The sequence below is a fragment of the Stenella coeruleoalba genome, assembly GCF_951394435.1.
Source record: "Stenella coeruleoalba genome assembly, chromosome: 13".
Classification (NCBI taxonomy): domain Eukaryota; kingdom Metazoa; phylum Chordata; class Mammalia; order Artiodactyla; family Delphinidae; genus Stenella; species Stenella coeruleoalba.
Window position 1 is genome coordinate 78,852,734 of NC_137159.1, and position 20,247 is coordinate 78,872,980.

A 20,247-nucleotide genomic window follows, 5' to 3' on the forward strand; every position below is an offset into this window, starting at 1 on the left:
TATCTGAGGTCAGTTTTCTTTCCTTTAAGTTAAATACGTTTACATATGATAGCTTGATGCTAAGGAAAGAGCAAATTCTACAAACATTTATTGAACGCTGGCCGTTTCTAAGCTGTGCGGTTAAGACGGCGTGCGCCCAGGTGCGCTGACCGGTGAATTGAACCACCGTAGGCAAGTCTGAGCTTCGTTCACTTACTTTATGTGTAGCACTGTGTCCTTCTTCAGAGAATTACCTTGATTAAGTTATACGTCTTGTGAAAGCATCTCATAAACTTTTTTTTTGAATTTTATTTTATTTATTTTTTTAAACAGCAGGTTCTTATTAGTTATCCATTTTATACATATTAGTGTCTACATATCAATCCCAATCTCCCAATTCATCCCACCACCACCACAACCCCCCGCCACCTTCCCTGCTTGGTGTCCATACGTTTGTTCTCTACATCTGTGTCTCAATTTCTGCCCTGCAAACCGGTTCATCTGTACCGTTTTTCTAGGTTCCAAATATATGTGTTAATATACGATATTTGTTTTTCTCTTTCTGACTTTCTTCACTCTGTATGACAGTCTCTAGGTCCATCCACGTCTCTACAAATGACCCAACTTCGTTCCTTTTTATGGCTGACGTCTTCTTTATCCATTCGTCTGTCGATGGGCATTTCGGTTGCTTCCATGTCCTGGCTATTGTAAATAGTGCTGCAGTGAACATTGGGGTGCATGTGTCCTTCTGAATTATGGTTTTCTCTGGGTATATGCCCAGTAGTGGGATTGCTGGGTCACATGGTAGTTCTATTTTTAGTTTTTTAAGGAACCTCCATAGTGGCTGTATCAATTTACATTCCTACCAACAGTGCAAGAGGGTTCGCTTTTTTCCACACCCTCTCCAGCATTTGTTGTTTGTAGATTTTCTGATGATGCCCATTCTAACTGGTGTGAGGTGATACCTCATTGTACTTTTGATTTGCATTTCTCTAATAATTAGTAATGTTGAGCAGCTTTTCATGTGCTTCTTGGCCATCTGTATATCTTCTTTGGAGAAATGCCTATTTAGGTCTTCTGCCCATTTTTGGATTGGGTTGTTTGTTTTTTTAATATTGAGCTGCATGAGCTGTTTATATATTTTGGAGATTAATCCTTTGTAAGTTGCTTCATTTGCAAATATTTTCTCCCATTCTGAGGGCTGTCTTTTCGTCTTGTTTTTAGTTTCCTTTGCTTTGCAAAAGCTTTTAAGTTTCATTAGGTCTCATTTGTTTGTTTTTGTTTTTATTTCCATTGCTCTAGGAGGTGGATCAAAAAAGATCTTGCTGTGATTTATGTTAAAGAGTGTTCTTCCTATGTTTTCCTGTAAGAGTTTTATAGTGTCTGGTCTTACATTTAGGTCTCTAATCCATTTTGAGTTTATTTTTGTGTATGGTGTTAGGGAGTGTTCTAATTTCATTCTTTTACATGTAGCTGTCCAGTTTTCCCAGTACCACTTATTGAAGAGATTGTCTTTTCTCCGTTGTATATCTTTGCCTCCTTTGTCATAGATTAGTTGAGCATAGGTGCGTGGGTTTATCTCTGGGCTTTCTATCCTGTTCCATTGATCTGTATTTCTGTTTTTGTGCCAGTACCATATTGTCTTGATTACTGTAGCTTTGTAGTATAGTCTGAAGTCAGGGAGTCTGATTCCTCCTGCTCCATTTCTTTCCCTCAAGACCGCTTTGGCTGTTTGGGGTCTTTTGTGTCTCCATACAAATTTTAAGATTTTTTGTTCTAGTTCTGAAAAAAATGCCATTGGTAATTTATTAGGGATTGCACTGAATCTGTAGATTGCTTTGGGTAGTAGAGTCATTTTCACAATATTGATTCTTCCAATCCAAGAACATGGTATATCTCTCCATTTGTTTGTATCATCTCTAATTTCTTTCATCAGTGTCTTATAGTTTTCTGCATACAGGTCTTTTGTCTCCCTAGGTAGGTTTATTCCTAGGTATTCTTTTTGTTGCAATGGTAAATGGGACTGTTTCCTTAATTTCTCTTTCAGATTTTTCATCATTAGTGTATAGGAATGCAAGAGATTTCTGTCCATTAATTTTGTATCCTGCAACTTTACCAGATTCATTGATTAGCTCTAGTAGTTTTCTGGTGGCATCTTTAGGATTCTCTATGTATAGTATCATGTCATGTGCAAACAGTGACAGTTTTACTTCTTTTCCAATATGTATTCCTTTTATTTCTTTTTCTTCTCTGATTGCCTTGGCTAGGACTTCCAAAACTATGTTGAATAATAGTGGTGAGAGTGGACATGCTTGTCTTCTTCCTGATCTTAGAGGAAATGATTTCAGTTTTTCACTACTGAGAATGATGTTTGCTGTGGGTTTGTCATATATGGCCTTTATTATGTTGAGGTAGGTTCCCTCTATGCCCACTTTCTGGAGGGTTTTTGTCATAAATTCGTGTTGAATTTTGTCAAAAGCTTTTTCTGCATCTATTGAGATGATCATATGGTTTTTATTCTTCAGTTTGTTAATATGGTGTATCACAATGATTGATTTGCATATATTGAAGAATCCTTGCATCCCTGGGATAAATCCCACTTGATCATGGTATATGATCCTTTTAATGTGTTGTTGGTTTCTGTTTGCTAGTATTTTGTTGAGGATTTTTGCATCTGTATTCATCGGTGATATTGGTCTGTAATTTTCTTTTTTTGTAGTATCTTTGTCTGGTTTTGGTATCAGGGTGATGGTGGCCTCCTAGAATGAGTTTGGGAGTGTTCCTCCCTCTGCTATATTTTGGAAGAGTATGAGAAGGATAGCTGTTTAGTTCTTCTCTAAATGTTTGATAGAATTCACCTGTGAAGCCATCTGGTCCTGGGCTTTTGTTTGTTGGAAGATTTTTAATCACAGTCTCAATTTCAGTGCTTGTGATTGTTCTGCTCATATTTTCTGTTTCTTCCTGGTTCAGTCTTGGAAGGTTATACCTTTCTAACAATTTTTCCATTTCTTCCAGGTTGTCCATTTTATTGGCATAGAGTTGCTTGTAGTAGTCTCTTAGGATGCTTTGTATTTCTCTGGTGTCTGTTGTAACTTCTCCTTTTTCATTTCTAATTTTATGGATTTGAGTCGTCTCCCTCTTTTTTCTTGATGAGTCTGGCTAAAGGTTTATCAATTTTGTTTACCTTCTCAAAGAACCAGCTTTTAGTTTTATTGATTTTTGCTATTGTCTTCTTTGTTTCTATTTCATTTATTTCTGCTCTGATCTTTATGATTTCTTTCCTTCTACTAACTTTGGGTTTTGTTTGTTCTTCTTTCTCTAGTTCCTTTAGGTGTAAGGTTAGGTTGTTTATTTGAGATGTTTGTTGTTTCTTGAGGTAGGATTGTATTTCTATAAACTTCCCTCTTAGAACTGCTTTTGCTGCATCCCATAGGTTTTGGATCGTCGTGTTTTCATTGTCATTTGTCTCTAGGTATTTTGGGATTTCCTCTTGATTTCTTCAATGATCTCTTGATTATTTAGTAAGGTATTGTTTAGCCTCCGTGTGTTTGTGTTTACGTTTTTTTCCCTGTAATTGATTTCTAATCTCATAGCATTGTGGTAGGAAAGGATGCTTGATGTGATTTCAGTTTTCTTAAATTTACTGAGGCTTGATCTGTGACCCGAGAGGTGATCTATCCTGGAGAATGTTCTGTGTGCACTTGAGAAGAAAGTGTAATCTGCTCTTTTTGGATGGAATGTCGTATAAATATCAATTAAATCTATCTGGTCTGTTGTGTCATTTAAAGGTTGTGTTTCCTTATTAATTTTCTGTTTGGAAGATCTGTCCATTGGTGTAAGTGAGGTGTTAAAGTCCCCCACTATTATTGTGTTACTGTCGATTTCCTCTTTTAGAGCTGTTAGCAGTTGCCTTATGTATTGAGGTGCTCCTATGTTGGGTGCATATATATTTATAATTGTTATATCTTCTTCTTGGATTGATCCCTTGATCATTATGTAGTGTCCTTCTTTGTCTCTTGTGATAGTCTTTATTTTAAAGTCTATTTTATCTGATATGAGTATTGCTACTCCAACTTTCTTTTGATTTCCATTTGCATGGAATATCTTTTTCCATCCCCTGACTTTCAGTCTGTATGTGTCCCTATGCCTGAAGTGGGTCTCTTGTAGACAGCATGTATATGGGTCTTGTTTTTGTATCCATTCAGCCAGTCTGTGTCTTTTGGTTGGAGCATTTAATCCATTCACATTTAAGGTAATTATCGATAAGTATGTTCCTATTACCATTTTCTTAATTGTTATGGGTTTGTTTTTGTAGGTACTTTTCTTCTCTTGTGTTTCCCACTTAGCGAAGTTCCTTCAGCATTTGTTGTAGAGCTGATTTGGTGGTACTGGTGCTGTTATCTTTTGCTTGTCTGTAAAGCTTTTGATTTCTCCATCAAACCTGAATGAGATCCTTGCCAGGTAGAGTAATCTTGGTTGTAGCTTCTTCCCTTTCATCAATTTAAATATGTCATGCCACTCCCTTCTGGCTTGTAGAGTTTCTGCTGAGAAGTCAGCTGTTAACCTTATTGGAGTTCCCTCGTATGTTATTTGTCGTTTTTCCCTTGCTGCTTTCAATAATTTTTCTTTGCCTTTAATTTTTGCCAGTTTGATTACTATGTGTCTCGGCATGTTTCTCCTTGGGTTTATCCTGCCTGGGACCCTCTGTGGTTCCTGGACTTGGGTGGCTGTTTCCTTTCCCATGTTAGGGAAGTTTTCGACTATAATCTCTTCAAATATTTTCTCGTGTCCTTTCTCTCTCTCTTCTCCTTCTGGGACCCCTATAATACGATTGTTGTTGCGTTTAATGTTGTCCCAGATGTCTCTTAGACTGTCTTCATTTCTTTTCATTCTTTTTTCTTTATTCTGTTCCGCAGCAGTGAATTCCACCATTCTGTCTTCCAGCTCACTTATCCGTTCTTCTGCCTCAGTTATTCTGCTGTTGATTCCTTCTAGTGTAGTTTTCATTTCAGTTATTGTATTGTTCATCTCTGTTTGTTTGTTCTTTAATTCTTCTAGGTCTTTGTTAAACATTTCTTTCATCTTCTCAATCTTTGCCTCCATTCTTTTTCCTAGGTCCTAGATTATCTTCACTATCATTATTCTGAATTCTTTTTCTGGAAGGTTGCCTATCTCCACTTCATCTAGTTGTTTTTCTAGGGTTTTATTTTGTTCCTTCATCTGGTACATAGACCTCTGCTTTTTCATCTTGTCTATCTTTCTGTGAATGTGGTTTTTGTTCCACAGGCTGCAGGATTGTAGTTCTTCTTGCTTCTGCTATCTGCCCTCTGGTGGATGAGGCTATCTAAGAGGCTTGTGCAAGTTTCCTGATGGGAGGGACTGGTGGTTGGTAGAGCTGGGTGTTGCTCTGGTGGGCAGAGCTCAGTAAAACTTTAATCTGCTTGTCTGCTGATGGGTTGGGCTGGGTTCCCTCCCTGTTGGTTGTTTGGCCTGAGGCGACCCAGCACTGGAGCCTTCCCAGGCTCTTTGGTGGTGCTAATGGCGGACTCTGGGAGGGCTCACGCTAAGGAGTACTTCCCAGAACTTCTGCTGCCAGTGTCCTTGTCCTCATGGTGAGACACAGCCACCCCCTGCCTCTGCAGGAGACCCTCCAATACTAGCAGGCAGTCTCTTACGGGGTCACTGCTCCTTCCCCTGGGTCCCGATGCGCACACTACTTTGTGTGTGCCCTCTAAGAGTGGAGTCTCTGTTTCCCCCAGTCCTGTTGAAGTCCTGCAATCAAATCCGGCTAGCCTTCAAAGTCTGATTCTCTAGGAATTCCCCCTCCTATTGCCAGACCCCCAGGGTGGGAAGCCTGACCCTGGGAGGGGCTCAGAACCTTCACTCCAGTGGGTGGAGTTCTGTGGTATAATTGTTCTCCAGTTTGTGAGTCACCCACCCAGTGGTCTTGGGATTTGATTTTATTGTGATTGTGCCCCTCCTACCATCTCATTGTGGCTTCTCCTTTGTCTTTGGATGTGGGGTTTTTGGTGAGTTCCAGTGTCTTTCTGTTGATGATCGTTCAGCAGTTTGTTGTGATTCCGGTGCTCTCACAAGAGGGAGTCACCTCATAAACTTTTAAGCACCCTACAAATGTCAGTAAATAACAGTAATAAAGTTATTTGAGAAGAGCTGCTGTTCATCAAACATTTGGAACTTTTGGGGGGATATAAATGTGATAGTGTATTTGATAAGTAATTTAAATGAGACTGACATTCATTACCATTTTAAAACCTTAAATAGAAGTGATTCACATTGTCAACTCTGGGCAACGTTTTCTTCGTAGGCTGTTTCACATTGGGTGACTATAACCTCCCATGTTTTCGTAAGCAGTTTTCATTTTCTTGATATTCAGAGTTTCTACATGTGATGATTACTGATGACTTTTTGCCCATCCTGTGGACATAAATGAAAGAATCGCTTTGCTTATAATAAATAGCAAAAGCTTTCTTTCAAATAATTGCTTGTTTCTGTTTCTGCAGCAACCAAGGTAATAAAATCAAAGTAGGAGAAGGTACTTCACTATATGAAATTTAAAAAAATACACAGATTTGGGTTTTCTTTTTTTCTCACAGATTTACACTACTTGGTGAAATGGACATTGACGGTATCTCCTACGAGGAGCTTTCCCCACCTGATGAAGAGCCTGCCGAGAAGAAAAAGGAGAAGGAGCTCAGGAAGAGACAAGAACTACTTAAATTAGTGAACTTTTCAAAGTAAATGATTTATTACTGTTCGTTTGTAATTTCTTAAAAATACCTAGTAATCTAAGTGTGTTCTTTACTAGTGACAATTGCTGTACATTATTTTGGCAAGTTAAATCAAATGCATTTAGTATTGTTTTACCCTTGTGCTTTTGTGTACTGTTCCATGAATTTGAGGCTTAATGGAATATTGATCATTTTTATTCTATTTTAGATCTTAGAGAAATGTGCTTGTAGGTAAATATAAGTGGCCTAATACAGTTGTTCAAAACAGGTTAACACTGGAACAAAAGGAACTTTGCCGTTGTAGACTGAAATTATTAACCTACTTAGATCGACTCGCAACATATGAGGTAAGGAGTAGTTTTTTGTTTGTTTGTTTGTTTGTTTGTTTTATTTTTGCGGTACACAGGCCTCTCACTGTTGTGGCCTCTCCTGCTGCGGAGGACAGGCTCCAGACGTGCAGGCTCAGCGGCCATGACTCACGGCCCAGCCTCTCTGCGGCATGTGGGATCTTCCCGGACCGGGGCACGAACCCGCGTCCCCTGCGTCGGCAGGCGGACTCTCAACCACTGTGCCACCAGGGAAGCCCAGGAGTAGTTTTAATCAAATCAATTATGTTCATTTGATCTGTCATTATAAATGCTAAGGCTGCCTTCATATCTGATATTCTTGGTCTTTAGAACTATTTATGTGGGAAAAGTTCATTTTGTATAGAAGCAGGTTCTCTTATACATCAGTTTTGGTAAAATTTAGAGGTTCATGAAAGTCCAGAAGTTGCTTTGTTCGTCTAGGGAGTAGAAGTGCGTTAGCCGTCTCTGAGAATCTGTGTTTCCTAGGTTTATGATCCTTTTCATTTACTTTTATTTGACATTTAAACTTTAGCTTATGGCATATAGCCGTCTATAGTACCAAATTCAGTATACACTGGGTTTTAATAATCCTAATATGACTATTTCTGACTTGTTTAATTTTAATGATTTGTTAGTGGTTTGAATTTGGTTGGTTAAACTTTGATCCTAATTATGGCCAGAGTTAGTCACTTGAACTTGAAGCATACTTCAAAATTGTTTCTTCGGGACCACACACACGAATATCCCATGTTGGGCATTTCAGTAGCACTCTGTACCATGAGATTTAGGTATTGTTAAAGGCGTGAGAAGCATTTCATAAAATAGACATAGTTTAGATTGCTTTTTCACATGACCCTCATAGCTTACGTTACCCAGGATTTAGTATAAATTTCCCACCTTTGAAATTTGACTTCATTTGCAGTTTACTTCCTCCATCTCTCTCAGCCTCCCTTCTGTGGTCACACCGTGGCTTTTGGTATTGGCGCATAGTAGGGACTCAGTAAACATCACTTCCTATGTGTTTCCCTTTACCTGTTCTTATTGCTTGTTCGTCTTCCCTACTAGATTTTGAGCTACTTGGAGAGCAGGGAAGCTGTATTATTGTTCATTGTATCACCACTGCCTATCACAGTGCCCCTTGCACATTATTGACACCTAATAAATATCTGATTAAAGAATGAATGGTTCAATCTGCAATTTACATAGATCATTCCAGCAGCAGTAAAGTTAATCTAAAGTTCTCACACAGATGTGACAGGTGCCCATCGTACATAGCCATGTATAACTGTTGCTTATTCGTTTTTACCAGGTGGTGGATTTTGCTTGTCCTACTGTAATTTTACTGCCTATTTCATTTACTTCTGGATTTTTTTTTCAATTAACAGCATTTATAAATATAGCCATTTTCCAAATAAAGACAAGAATACAGATGTATTACTTTAGTTAACAGTTGAGAGTTTAATTAATTCAGGCCTTATTTATTTAGGTAGGCAGAGTTGTAATGGTTTTTAATATTTTCTTGTCACCCATATTTAAAAGCCTTTCCATTAAATCACTGTTTCCCCTCAGGAAATCCTCAGAGTGCCTCATGCATCTGAACAGAGATATGATGCTGAATTCTTTAAGAAGTTCAGAAATCAGAATATTGTTCTCTCAGCAAGAACTTATGCTCGGGTAATTTCTTTTTTGTAAATAAAACAATTATGGTTATTAACACTTTCTAAGTCTTTGAGCCATGCAGTTAATGTTATTGCATGCCTATATCATTACATTTCCTTTCTGTGTTGTACTATATTAATAAATGTAGAGAAAATAGAATCATGTTAAAATTTTTTTATTCATTATTCTGAGTTCTAAAAATAATTTTTAGAGCATTAGGTTGAGAAAAGTGATACAGACCTGGAAAAATCAGGAATCTTTCAAAACACTTCATATCAGAACTGCATAAAAAAGTTAATTTTAAGGTTTTGAATGTTGTCATACAAAATCACTCCTTTATTTCTAAGGTTCACGTTAGAAACTTGCCCTTGCCTTCTGTACAGGAAAGTAATGTACAAGCCCTGGAAATTCTGTTCACTTACCATGGATCTGACCTGCTTCCTCATCGCCTCGTGATTCTCTCCAATTTCCCAGAGACCACTTCTCCACATGAATATTCCGTTTTGCTCCCTGAAGCTTGGTATGTACTATGTTCACTGAATTTTACCTTTTTGCTAAGTAACAATTTTTGTTTCATGCTAAACATCTTAAATTTTAAAATGTAAACAATTTAAACTTTTTTTTCTGATTATAAAATTATTTCTAACTTATTTTTACGTGATCCTGAGGCCAAACCAAAATATGTCTAGCATAATAGGATTACTGTAACGTACGGAATGTGAACTTTGCTTTTTTTTTTGAAAGTCTTCTGCTACTAAAAAAAAAAAAAAGAAAAGAAAGTCTCCTAGCTTTATGGCTATGTACTCAATATATACTGTTTTATGGTTAAGAACAGTTTTTAGGATAACAGTGTCTGTTTGAATTAGTTGTATCTTTTAGAAATTGAAGTGTAGTTCTGACAATATTAGGTTGTAGGTCCAGGGAACCCAGGAATGTCTTGGGATCCTGCTTTTCTCAACAACCTTTTCTCCCTATGAAATTCCAGAGGCACAAAGACAGATGGGAAATCAAAGTACCTCTTTCCCATTATACTAATGCTCCTTATCTCAGTTGAAGGCTTTTTGATAATTGGGTTGTGACATAGACTCTTAAGACCAGTGGGACCATTAAGACCCTGTTGTACCATCTGGTGGGCTTCCAAAGGCCAGAACATCACTTCCTGAGAATGAAGAAAAGAGAATATACATTTGACCCTTGAACAACACGGGTTCAAACTGTGCAGTTCCACTCACACATGGACTTTTTTCAGTAGTAAATACTACAAAACGACATGGTCCTCAGTTGGCCGAATCTGAGGATGTGGAGCTGTGTGTACAGAGGATCCACGTGCATGGAGGGCTGACTATAAGTTATGTAGGGGTTTTTGACTGCATGGAGGGTTGACACCCTTATCCTCCCTGTTGTTCCAGATTCAGCTGTGTTTGCCTCAGTGTGTAGCCTGGAGATGGGCAGGTCATCAGCCCCAGGCCTGAATGCCACCTGGGAGTAGCATACCTTGCTTCTGTCTGACCCCATAGAGGCAGAAGGGAAGAATATGTCCATTTGTGAGACCTTTTATATCTGGTAAACTAGCCCACTAGTAAATGTGGCTCAGTCATTAATTGCATCCTTTCTGAATTTGTTTGCCCAGTCTTAAAAAGAGTTGAGAGTCCCTGTCTTGCTTACTCATGTTGCATACCTTTAGTAATAGGTGAATTGATCTGTATGAAATCTGCTTGTAAACTATAAAATACACTGTAAGGGATTATGACGGCTCTGACTGAAATCATTGTTACAGACTCTAGCTACTGGCAACTTACAGTGATATGGGAAGGGAACTGGGGATCATGTGGCTTCCTCATTCCTCCTCTGCACCTCCCCTGCATAGTTGTAGGCTTAGCTGTTGACGATAATGACCAGCATTTATACAGTAATTACTATGCATTTGGCACATACTTACATCCGGTCTCCCAACACTTTTGGTATTATCTCTGTTATTATAGAAAGCTGAGATTTACAGAGGCTTAATAGCATATTAAACTTTATGTAAGTGCAGCCAGGATTTGAACCTATTTTTATTTAGAGTTGTAAGTCAGTAAGCTCTAAAAATAGAAGTTATAAACTCCCTATTTTGCATTACTGTTAGTACTAAAATGTAATTCTTTGTTATGATAAAAGTGAGCAAAAAGAAAAAGCTTGGGATATACCTTTCAAGCAGTTTCTTTTAGATCTGAATACTGATAAGTAAATGCAGTCTATAAATATGTATTTATAAATATTTAACAATTAAGTCATTTATTTTCTGCCTATTCGCAAAATAGATCTAATCTGAATGGAAATGACCTTTTCTACTGTACATTGTTAGTATAGAGAAAAGGGCCACTGTCTTAACGTTTTTTCTAAAGGTAGTTTCTCCTTAGATTTGAACTCATTTATTTGCATTGTCTTCTGATGATTGCTTAGATAAACGTTTGATTTTAACCTGAAATTTCAGAATTGGTTTTTAGAATAGTTTTACAATGCCCAGTGCTATATGTTACCTTTGAAAGCCCTATCTATAGTTCCTTTATGGTGGCTGTCATAACTGATTTAAATGGCAGTAAATACTTTGGGTATATCATTGCAGCAGAGGGTAATTAGATGTTATTTCTAATCTTTCTTGTGGGATGTGTTGCTTAGACAAACTTGGAAAAGACTGATTTCTTGTGAGTCCTTAGGTTATAATCATTTTAAATATATTGAGAAAATATAGATTTATTTTTTTGTTAATCTTTGTTTCTCAAGAAAGTCTTTCACATTAATTATATTTTTGCTATAGTTAGAAAGACTGAGAAAGAACAATAGATTTTAATAGCAATGTCTTTTATGTGACTGCAAAGCGAAACCACAGTTACGTTTCAGGCATAGCCTCTTCTATGAGGTCTTCAGTAATTATTCCTTTCCCTATATTCTCATAATTCTTTGTTCATTCTTGCAGTATAGCACTTTTTATTTTGTATTATAGTCAGTCATTTTTCTTACTGCCTTTCTCCCCCTTGTTCTCTTCTTTAATAAACACCCAGCCTTAAACTCACTAACTTCAAGATGGAGGCCATCTCTTCCTGAGTTTTGGATCCTCAGGGCCCAGGTGTTTGTGCAGTGGTTCTCTAAACTTGTTTGCTAACTGGATAAATTAGGTCCATTTTACGCCCATTTACGAAAGAGATGAAAAGATGTCCTGCAGAGATTGCAACAGAATATGCTTTCACTTATTAACAAGGCAGGTGTCCAGGTCATGTTTCTCCAAGGTTCCCACCGCCTTAAAGATTCAATTGCTATTTTAGCCCATAGGTGAAGCCTGTACTCTTCTACCCTATTCAAAGTTTTACTCTAATGGATGTGGAGATCCATAAGATACAATCGTAGGACTTATTTCCCTTTTTTAGGAAATACATTTTTTGAGTACTTGCTATTCATTTTCAAATCACTTGGAAACTTTGGGTCAGACGGACACAAAGTGTCTGATTGTTGGAATGTAAACACCCCTCACTGTTTGACTGAGCCCCTTCTGCATGCCTGGCGCTATGGTAGGGGTCTAGAAATGAGTGAACACAGTTCCTCTTCAGCAGGAGTCATCAGGTATGGTTTACACAGGAACAGAAGTTCCTGCTTGCAGCATCATGCTTTCAAACTGAGGAAGAGGTGAGTTGAAATGACTCTAAATCTGCAGCCTTTTTTGCTTCCTCTCTTCTTCTCCTCGGTTACAATGTTTGCCAGCTCCTGAAATGGTCTTGCCACTTCCTTGTTTACTGCCTCGGACAGCTGTAGAACTTTCTGTGCGCATGCCTTGTTTTTCTGTGAGTGTATAGATTGCTCAGTGGTAGAACCTGTATTTCATCCTGCTTTATCTTCTCTTCAGCCCGCCAGCTTGTATTTTTCAAGTAATAATGACTTTTTCATGATCTGTTGAATTGATTAGAAACAAGTCACTAAGCTCTAAATGGACGGCTCCCAAACGCAGAATGACCGCGTAGCTCCCCACTGCCTTCAGCTTGCTGTTGGGACACTCGGTACAGGGCCCTGCTCTCTCCACTCTGCCAACTGGCAGTCCCATGAGCATGCCAGGCCTTCCCTCCCCGCCCCCTTAGGGCTTTTCAAGGTTAGTGTGCTCCCGCTGGGTGTGTCCTCCTGGATCTTCACGTGACTTGTCTCCTCCAGTTTATCTATCTTCCTTGGCCATTTAGAATTTTACCGTCACTTTATTTTTATTTATTTATTTTTGAATTATCCATTATAAATATAAAATTATCCATTTTATACACATCAGTGTCTACATGTCAATCCCAATCTCCCAATTCATCCCCCCCTGCTTTCCCACCTTGGCGTCCATACATTTGTTCTCTACATCTGTGTCTCTATTTCTGCCCTGCAAACCAGTTCATCTGTACCATTTTTCTAGGTTCCACATATATGTGTTAATATACGATATTTGTTTTTCTCTTTCTGACTTACTTCACTCTGTATGACAGTCTCTAGGTCCATCCACGTCTCTACAAATGACCCAATTTTGTTCCTTTTTATGGCTGAGTAATATTCCATTGTATATATGTACCATTTCTTCTTTATCCATTTGTCTGTCGATGGGCAAATTTAGGTTGCTTCCATGACCTGGCTGTTGTAAATAGTGCTGCAGTGAACACTGGGGTGCATGTGTCTTTTTGAATTATGGTTTTCTCTGGGTATATGCCCAGTATTGGGATTGCTGAGTCATATGGTAGTTCTATTTTTAGTTTTTAAAGGAACCTCCATACTGTTCTCCATAGTGGCTGTATCAGTTTACATTCCCACCAACAGTGCAAGAGGGTTCCTTTTTCTCCACACCCTCTCCAGCATTTGTTGTTTGTAGATTTTCTGATGATGCCTATTCTAACTGCTGTGAGCTGATACCTCACTGTAGTTTTGATTTGCATTTCTCTAATAATTAGTGATGTTGAGCAGCTTTTCATGTGTTTGTTGGCCATCTGTATGTCTTCTTTGGAGAAATGCCTATTTAGGTCTTCTGCCCATTTTTGGATTGGGTTGTTTGTTTTTTAATATTGAGCTGCATGAGCTGTTTATATATTTTGGAGAGTCTTTGTCCGTTGATTCGTTTGCATATATTTCCTCCCATTTTGAGGGTTGTCTTTTCATCTTGTTTGTACTTTCCTTTGCTTTGCAAAAGCTTTTAAGTTTCATTAGATCCCATTTGTTTATTTTTATTTCCATTACTCTAGGAGGTGGAACAAAAAAGATCTTGCTGTGATTTATGTTAAAGAGTGTTCTTCCTATGTTTTCCTCTAAGAGTTTGATAGTGTCTGGTCTTACATTTAGGTCTCTAGTCCATTTTGAGTTTATTTTTGTGTATGGTGTTAGGAAGTGTTCTAATTTCATTCTTTTACATGTAGCTGTCCAGTTTTCCCAACACCACTTATTGAAGAGACTGTCTTTCCTCTCTTACCCTCACTTTAAATCCTCCTTTCCTGTTTTATTTTCTTCCTAGCTTAGGTCAGCCAAATAGTTGACCTTTCACCTACTCTGTTTTGAGATGCCAGTGGCAGAATGTTTACCTTGGCATTTTTTTTTAACATCTTTATTGGAGTATAATTGCTTTACGATGGTGTGTTAGTTTCTGCTTTATAACGAAGTGAATCAGCTATACATATACATATATCCCCATATCTCCTCCCTCTTGCGTATCCCTTCCACCCTCCCTATCCCACCCCTGTAGGTGGTCACAAAGCCCTGAGCTGACCTCCCCGTACTATGCGGCTGCTTCCCATTAGCTATCTATTCTACATTTGGTAGTGTATATATGTCCATGACATTCTCTCACTTTGTCCGAGCTTACCCTTCCCCCTCCCCATGTCCTCAAGTCCATTCTCTACGTCTGCGTCTTTATTCCTGTGCTGCCACTAGGTTCTTCAGAACCATTCTTTTTTTTAGATTCCATATATATGTGTGCCTTGGCTTTTAATGGAAGTTTGATTAACTATTTTAATTGAACCAAATTTTATGATTATGATTGCTGGGAAACTTTGGTTTGTGTTATTTTAGTGTTTTATATTGTCATTCTTAAATAATCGTATTTGACATTGATGAAATGTGACCAAGTTGTATAAAACTTTGAAATTATATTATCTGTCATAGGTGATACATCTTTTTGTTAGCTACCTATCCTTAGTTTGTCATTGCTGTAAAACGTTTACATTTTATATTCTATTTGACTCTTTTAGTTTTAAAGTACAAAGGTGACATTTCTTACCATCTTTGTTAACTTTGACAACTTGTGGTAATAGAGGGTTTTTTTTGGTGAAAGAAAGAGAACTATATTTTTTGACTTTTAGTATTTTTGATGCTTATAGCATGTTTTAGAAAGTTTAGAGTTTTCATTTATGTCTTTTGTTTTATTGGAAAGCCTTTCCAGAGTGATGAAAGCAGGCTAGTTTAAAAGGTTGTATTCAGAACAGTTGTCTGTTGAAATAATATAGCAGAGGGATAAAAACATTGACTAGCTAGAGCCAAGTTGCCTAGATTTGTGATCTTGGACACGTTTTCTAACTGCACCTCAGTCTTCTCACCTGTAAAATGGGGATGATTATAGCACTTACTTCATAGCATTGTGAGAATGACCGAGTTAATGTATATAAAACACTGCGAATGGTGCTTGGCACCAAGTCACTGCTACTTAAGCATTAGGAATTATTATTAATGCAGAATCCCATGCTAAGGCCTTGGCCTTATATATGTTATATAATTATTATTTTAAACTTATTGGAATATTTTTATAGTTATGGAAAAGTTGCAAAGATAATACAGAAAGCTCCTGTACCCCCCTCGCCTAGCTTCCTCTTCCTTCTTACATAATCTTAGCACATTTGTCAAAACTAAGAATTACTGCTGGAATAGTCCTGCATATAACGTGACATATGCGTTCCTAAAAATCACTGCACTATGCAAAATACTGCAGTGAGAACCACAGGGCTTATGGGGAGAATAGGGTTAGTGGAACAAAGTTAGGAATGTAGTAACAATCGTAGTATAGTTTAACATATATTAAATGATTAAGAAACACGTAAGTACTAAAATATGTCACTTTACCTTGACAAAGACCTGAAAAAGACTGCTTATGGAAGTGAGTGTTGGAAACAGTTGCAATTTGTGTGTTATTGGGAAGTGGAGGAGGGGGGTGATTAGAATTCCAGTACAAAGTTGTAGCCCCAGATGTGGACTGGAGTGGCTCCTGATACATTCTGGGAACTGAGGCTGCTGCTGGATGTCTGGGGAGTGTGTGTGCATGCACACGTGAGCTGACATGGCTTGGTTCAGCTGAGCGCAGTTTTCTGCGTTCACCTAATGTTTCTTGTGGATGGAATTGGGCATCAGCAAATGTGAAATTTGTTATGCTGACGTTGTTCCATAATATATTAATTTATTGGAACAAGTTTGCATTTTGAAAACATTGCAGAACTGACCATATGTTACTATTAACTAAACTACGTATTTATTTGGATTTAAGGAGTGTTTCTCCTAATATCCTTTTTCTGTTGCAGTATCTGATCTAGGATACCACATTGCATTTAGACTTCATTTACTTTTAATATATGGAAATAAACTCTGTCATTCAGTATCTGTCACTCATGAAGTTCTTTGACACATATATTTATTACTAGACAGTGAAAATTGATCCTAATATCTATATTCCTGGATCGCCTCCAGAATTGGCAAGGAAAGATTGAATTATATTTAGCGTATTTTGGTGTATTGCAATATTTAAAGCATTTTATAGTATAAGTAGCAAACCTCTGTTGATGGAAATAGAGTATCCAGAACACCTCATTCTTTTCATCATCCTTGAAAAACTGTTTCTATAGTAACTTGGCAGTTTGTTTCCTTGTGAATATCTAAGTTTAGATTATTTGATGATTGAAATTTTGACTGTGAAAAGCGTGCTATAATATACAGATGGGCTGTGCTTGTGTGAACTATGAAAGTGTGTCTTAGACGTTTCCATTTTCTTTTCTGAGTTGGCGATTATTTGTATTATTTGCTGACTGACTTCTGACCATTCACTACCTTTAGTTCCACAGTAATTTATGTGACATATCATTAAGGCTGAAAATAAGAAGTGGCTGAGTGAAAACTTTTAAGTCACCAGTTGTTTAAATAGAATATGATGTCAACCTAATATTAGGTCTGTCTATAGTCGTTTCATATTCTCATACCTAGTCTCATATTCAGAAAGTGCTATTATCCTAGAGTGTAAAAAGCACTTACCCCACCTTCATTTAGAAAAACCTTGCAAAACAGTCTGATAAATTGTGTGACAAGCCAACCGGCAGAAGTTTCCTGCCTGTGACTCGCAGACCCAGGCCCTGTTTGTACTGTGCATACTTTAACTCGTGTGTTTGTCCCTGGTATTTTATTCCCTTGCTAACCCTACATCATTTCTGCTTTTCTCAGGCCTTTGTCCCTTTGGTGCCTCTCTACCCCCCTTGGTAATGCAACAGAAAATCTAGGGTCCCCAAGAATTTTCCCATTTTCATTTTTCATTGGGTAAATACGCTTTGCATCCTTTTCTCCTCATTGATAAGTCTTTGTCACTCCCCCAAAACTAGAAGGCCTTTGGGTGACAAATTTGGAGGATATTTTTGTTTTTAGAGGCTGCTAGTATCCCGTGGCACGTTTTGTTTTGTTTTGTTTTGTTTTGTTTTTTATGACCAGACTAACATTATCTCACAATCAGGTGCTATGAATGTACTGGTGAATGCAATGATGGTTAATGACTGTTGGATGAACGAATGGTAGTTATGTGAAGAAATTTGTAAAACACAAGGGGTCGATGTAGCAAAGCAAATAAAATGGACTCAGAAGCATTCTTTCTGAAACAATCTATAAAGGAAACCTGTCTGACTTTTCTTACTGAAAGTAAGGTAATATACTAGTTGTGGTCTACAGTCGTCTTCAGAGTGAATATATATATATCTTTAGTGTATTTCTGGATCATATCTTTGGCGTTGTATATTTTTGACTCTGTGTTAAGCATAGGGACCATTAGGACCATTTGGCCTTGATATACTTTTTATTTTATTAAAAATTTTTTTTAAATTGTAAAATACATAAAAATTTACCATCTTAACCATTTTTCAGTGTGCAGTTCAGTAGTGTTAAGTACATTCACATTGTTGTGCACTCAATTTCCAGAACCCTTGTTATCTCGGGAAACAAACTCTGTACCTATTCAATAACAACTCCCCATTTTTCTTTCACCCCAGCCCCTGACAACCACCATTTTACTTTTTGTTTTATGAATTTCACTATACAGTATTTGTCTTTTTGTGTCTGGCATAATGTCCTCCAGGCATAATATGCTTTTAGTAAAATTAATATCACAAATAAGATTTAGAGTGGCTGGCCACCTGTGGGCCATGTTTCTGTTTATGCTGCAAAAGTATTTCTTAAATAAGGTAAAGGACAAAGATGGCTTCTAGTTCAGGACGGGATGTTACATGACCATTGTTGCCTGACTCCTTGTGGAGAGCCTTCTCTTTATCTTTCGATGATGAAGAGGGCATCCGAATGAAGGGAACTTCTAATATCACATCTAATACTTTGTTTTCTAAATCTTGGATTTGAATAGCCAAATATGGAGACTTTTTCTGTTACTGCAACAACATAAAATTTATGTCATAAAAGCAAAACATCAATATGCATTTTATTAAATTTTTCAGTAGGACAAACTTGATCTAGGTCAAATTAATATACCTTTTAACTTAAATCATATAAATCAAATAAAGAATTTACCTTGAAAAAGATCAGATGACATTATTCCCATTCTTCACAACTGAAAGGTAGATAGGAGTTTACTTTTTCCTACACTTCGAGTTTCAAATTAGTGATGTTTTGATATTTTACATTAGTTTGTGATTTTTTCAGAGTTGAAATAATTTGAACTATCTTTTTCATTGACTCTAGGCAGCTTTCAATTCAGAAGGTAAGTTATTGTTTGGTTGATTTTTTTTTTTTTTTTTTCCCTTGAAAGGCAACAGAAAACAGTACCAGGATCAATTACTGTTGGCTTAGTTTCATAGTTTTAAGGATATTCTGGAAGTTTTTCTCCCGTAAGAAGCATATTACTGTAATGTTTCTTGTGAAGCGGATGTTGATTTTTGAATTTTAACTTTTTCAGTGAAATTTATAATTAATCATGAGTACATGTGAAACTGATTTTAAAATGGAAGCATTTCTAAATTGCTTTATACTATTTTATTTTCATTGAAATAATAGTCTAAAGAAGGTGAATGAATCTATAAAATTTTGTGTTATTTCAATAAAAATTTAGGGAATAATTATGTACCGTGTAAAGGCATTATATTAGATTAAATAGGTAGATAGGTATATGAGTCAGATGTGGTCCCTGTCCACAGATAAATTAGAATCTAGTAGGGAAGATCAGACAGGTTATAGATATAACTACCATAAAGTTAAAATATGTGTCATAGGAGGAGTATAAATGGCTTTAGAGATGGGAGAGATTACTTTCTGTTACAAAGGAGGTAAATCAGGAAAGCCTTCTTGGCAGAGGTGAAGTTGATCTAGGCCTTGAAGGTTGAGTGTGTTTTTGATGCTGGGAAGTTTGAATAGGAAAGAGTCATCTGAATAAATATTTAACCTGAAGTTGTTTCACCTACTTAGTCCTCACATATATGATATCATTTAGTCACAGAGTACACAAGATGTTCCCAATTAACTTGTTAATTGAAAATGAATTAGTGCAGAGGTTTTCCAGTAAACAATTATGAATCTTTTTTTACTCATGTTTTTATGTAGCCCAGTCCTGATCATAAAGATCTCTTTTTTCTTCCTTGAAACGTTTAAAAAGCAGTTTTTATTGGGCATTCTGTTTCCACCATATGTTTTGTTGTTGTTGTAATGAAATATCACCTAAACTATAGCCTGGATGATGAAATAATTATGGAAAGATTGGGGCATTGCATTCACTTTTTTGATTCGCAAGGGAAACATAAAAGTGTTTCTTTACCCTTTAAAATTGAAAAATTGATTAGTTACCTAACCAAAATTCAATTCCCGTATGCGCAGTTTATTTCTGAACTGCTATGAGCAAAGAACAATAAATTGGCTTATATTCTAGGTTTGAAATAAGTATGTGGCCTGCTGCGGTGACTGTCATTAGAGAGAGGCGTGCAGGCAGCATGCTACAAAATGGGGTAAGTTGGCAGTTTCTGAATCCAAGACTAACCTGGTGGTTGGATAGGAAAGGAAAGGCCTAAGAGCCTCCCTTGTCTGGGAGCAGGGTCTGGGGCTGGCAGTGGGAGAATTGCTTTGCATGTCTCCTGGCACTGTGGGCATCTTAGATTTTGACTTGATTAGTTCTTGTCTTTCTGTTTATTTAAAGCAACACAATAGGTTTAGGGCAATTTTATTGATTATGAAAGTGGAAACAAATATTTTTTTAGAATAATTTTTATGGACCTTGGAAAGTATGTTGGTATGTGTTA

The 20,247-nt window shown here is 37.2% G+C and overlaps 1 protein-coding gene across 3 annotated transcripts in view; it reads left to right on the forward strand.

The window, feature by feature from the left end:
* NBAS (NBAS subunit of NRZ tethering complex) overlaps nucleotides 1-20,247 on the forward strand; it is a 340,369-nt gene that overhangs the window by 83,226 nt on the left and 236,896 nt on the right. For all 3 annotated transcript variants that reach the window (XM_079940671.1, XM_079940670.1, XM_079940672.1), the window contains 4 exons: nucleotides 6,594-6,734; nucleotides 6,997-7,075; nucleotides 8,645-8,749; nucleotides 9,118-9,254. In XM_079940671.1, the coding sequence (XP_079796797.1) occupies nucleotides 6,594-6,734; nucleotides 6,997-7,075; nucleotides 8,645-8,749; nucleotides 9,118-9,254 (462 nt within the window). The remainder of the gene's footprint in view (nucleotides 1-6,593; nucleotides 6,735-6,996; nucleotides 7,076-8,644; nucleotides 8,750-9,117; nucleotides 9,255-20,247) is intronic.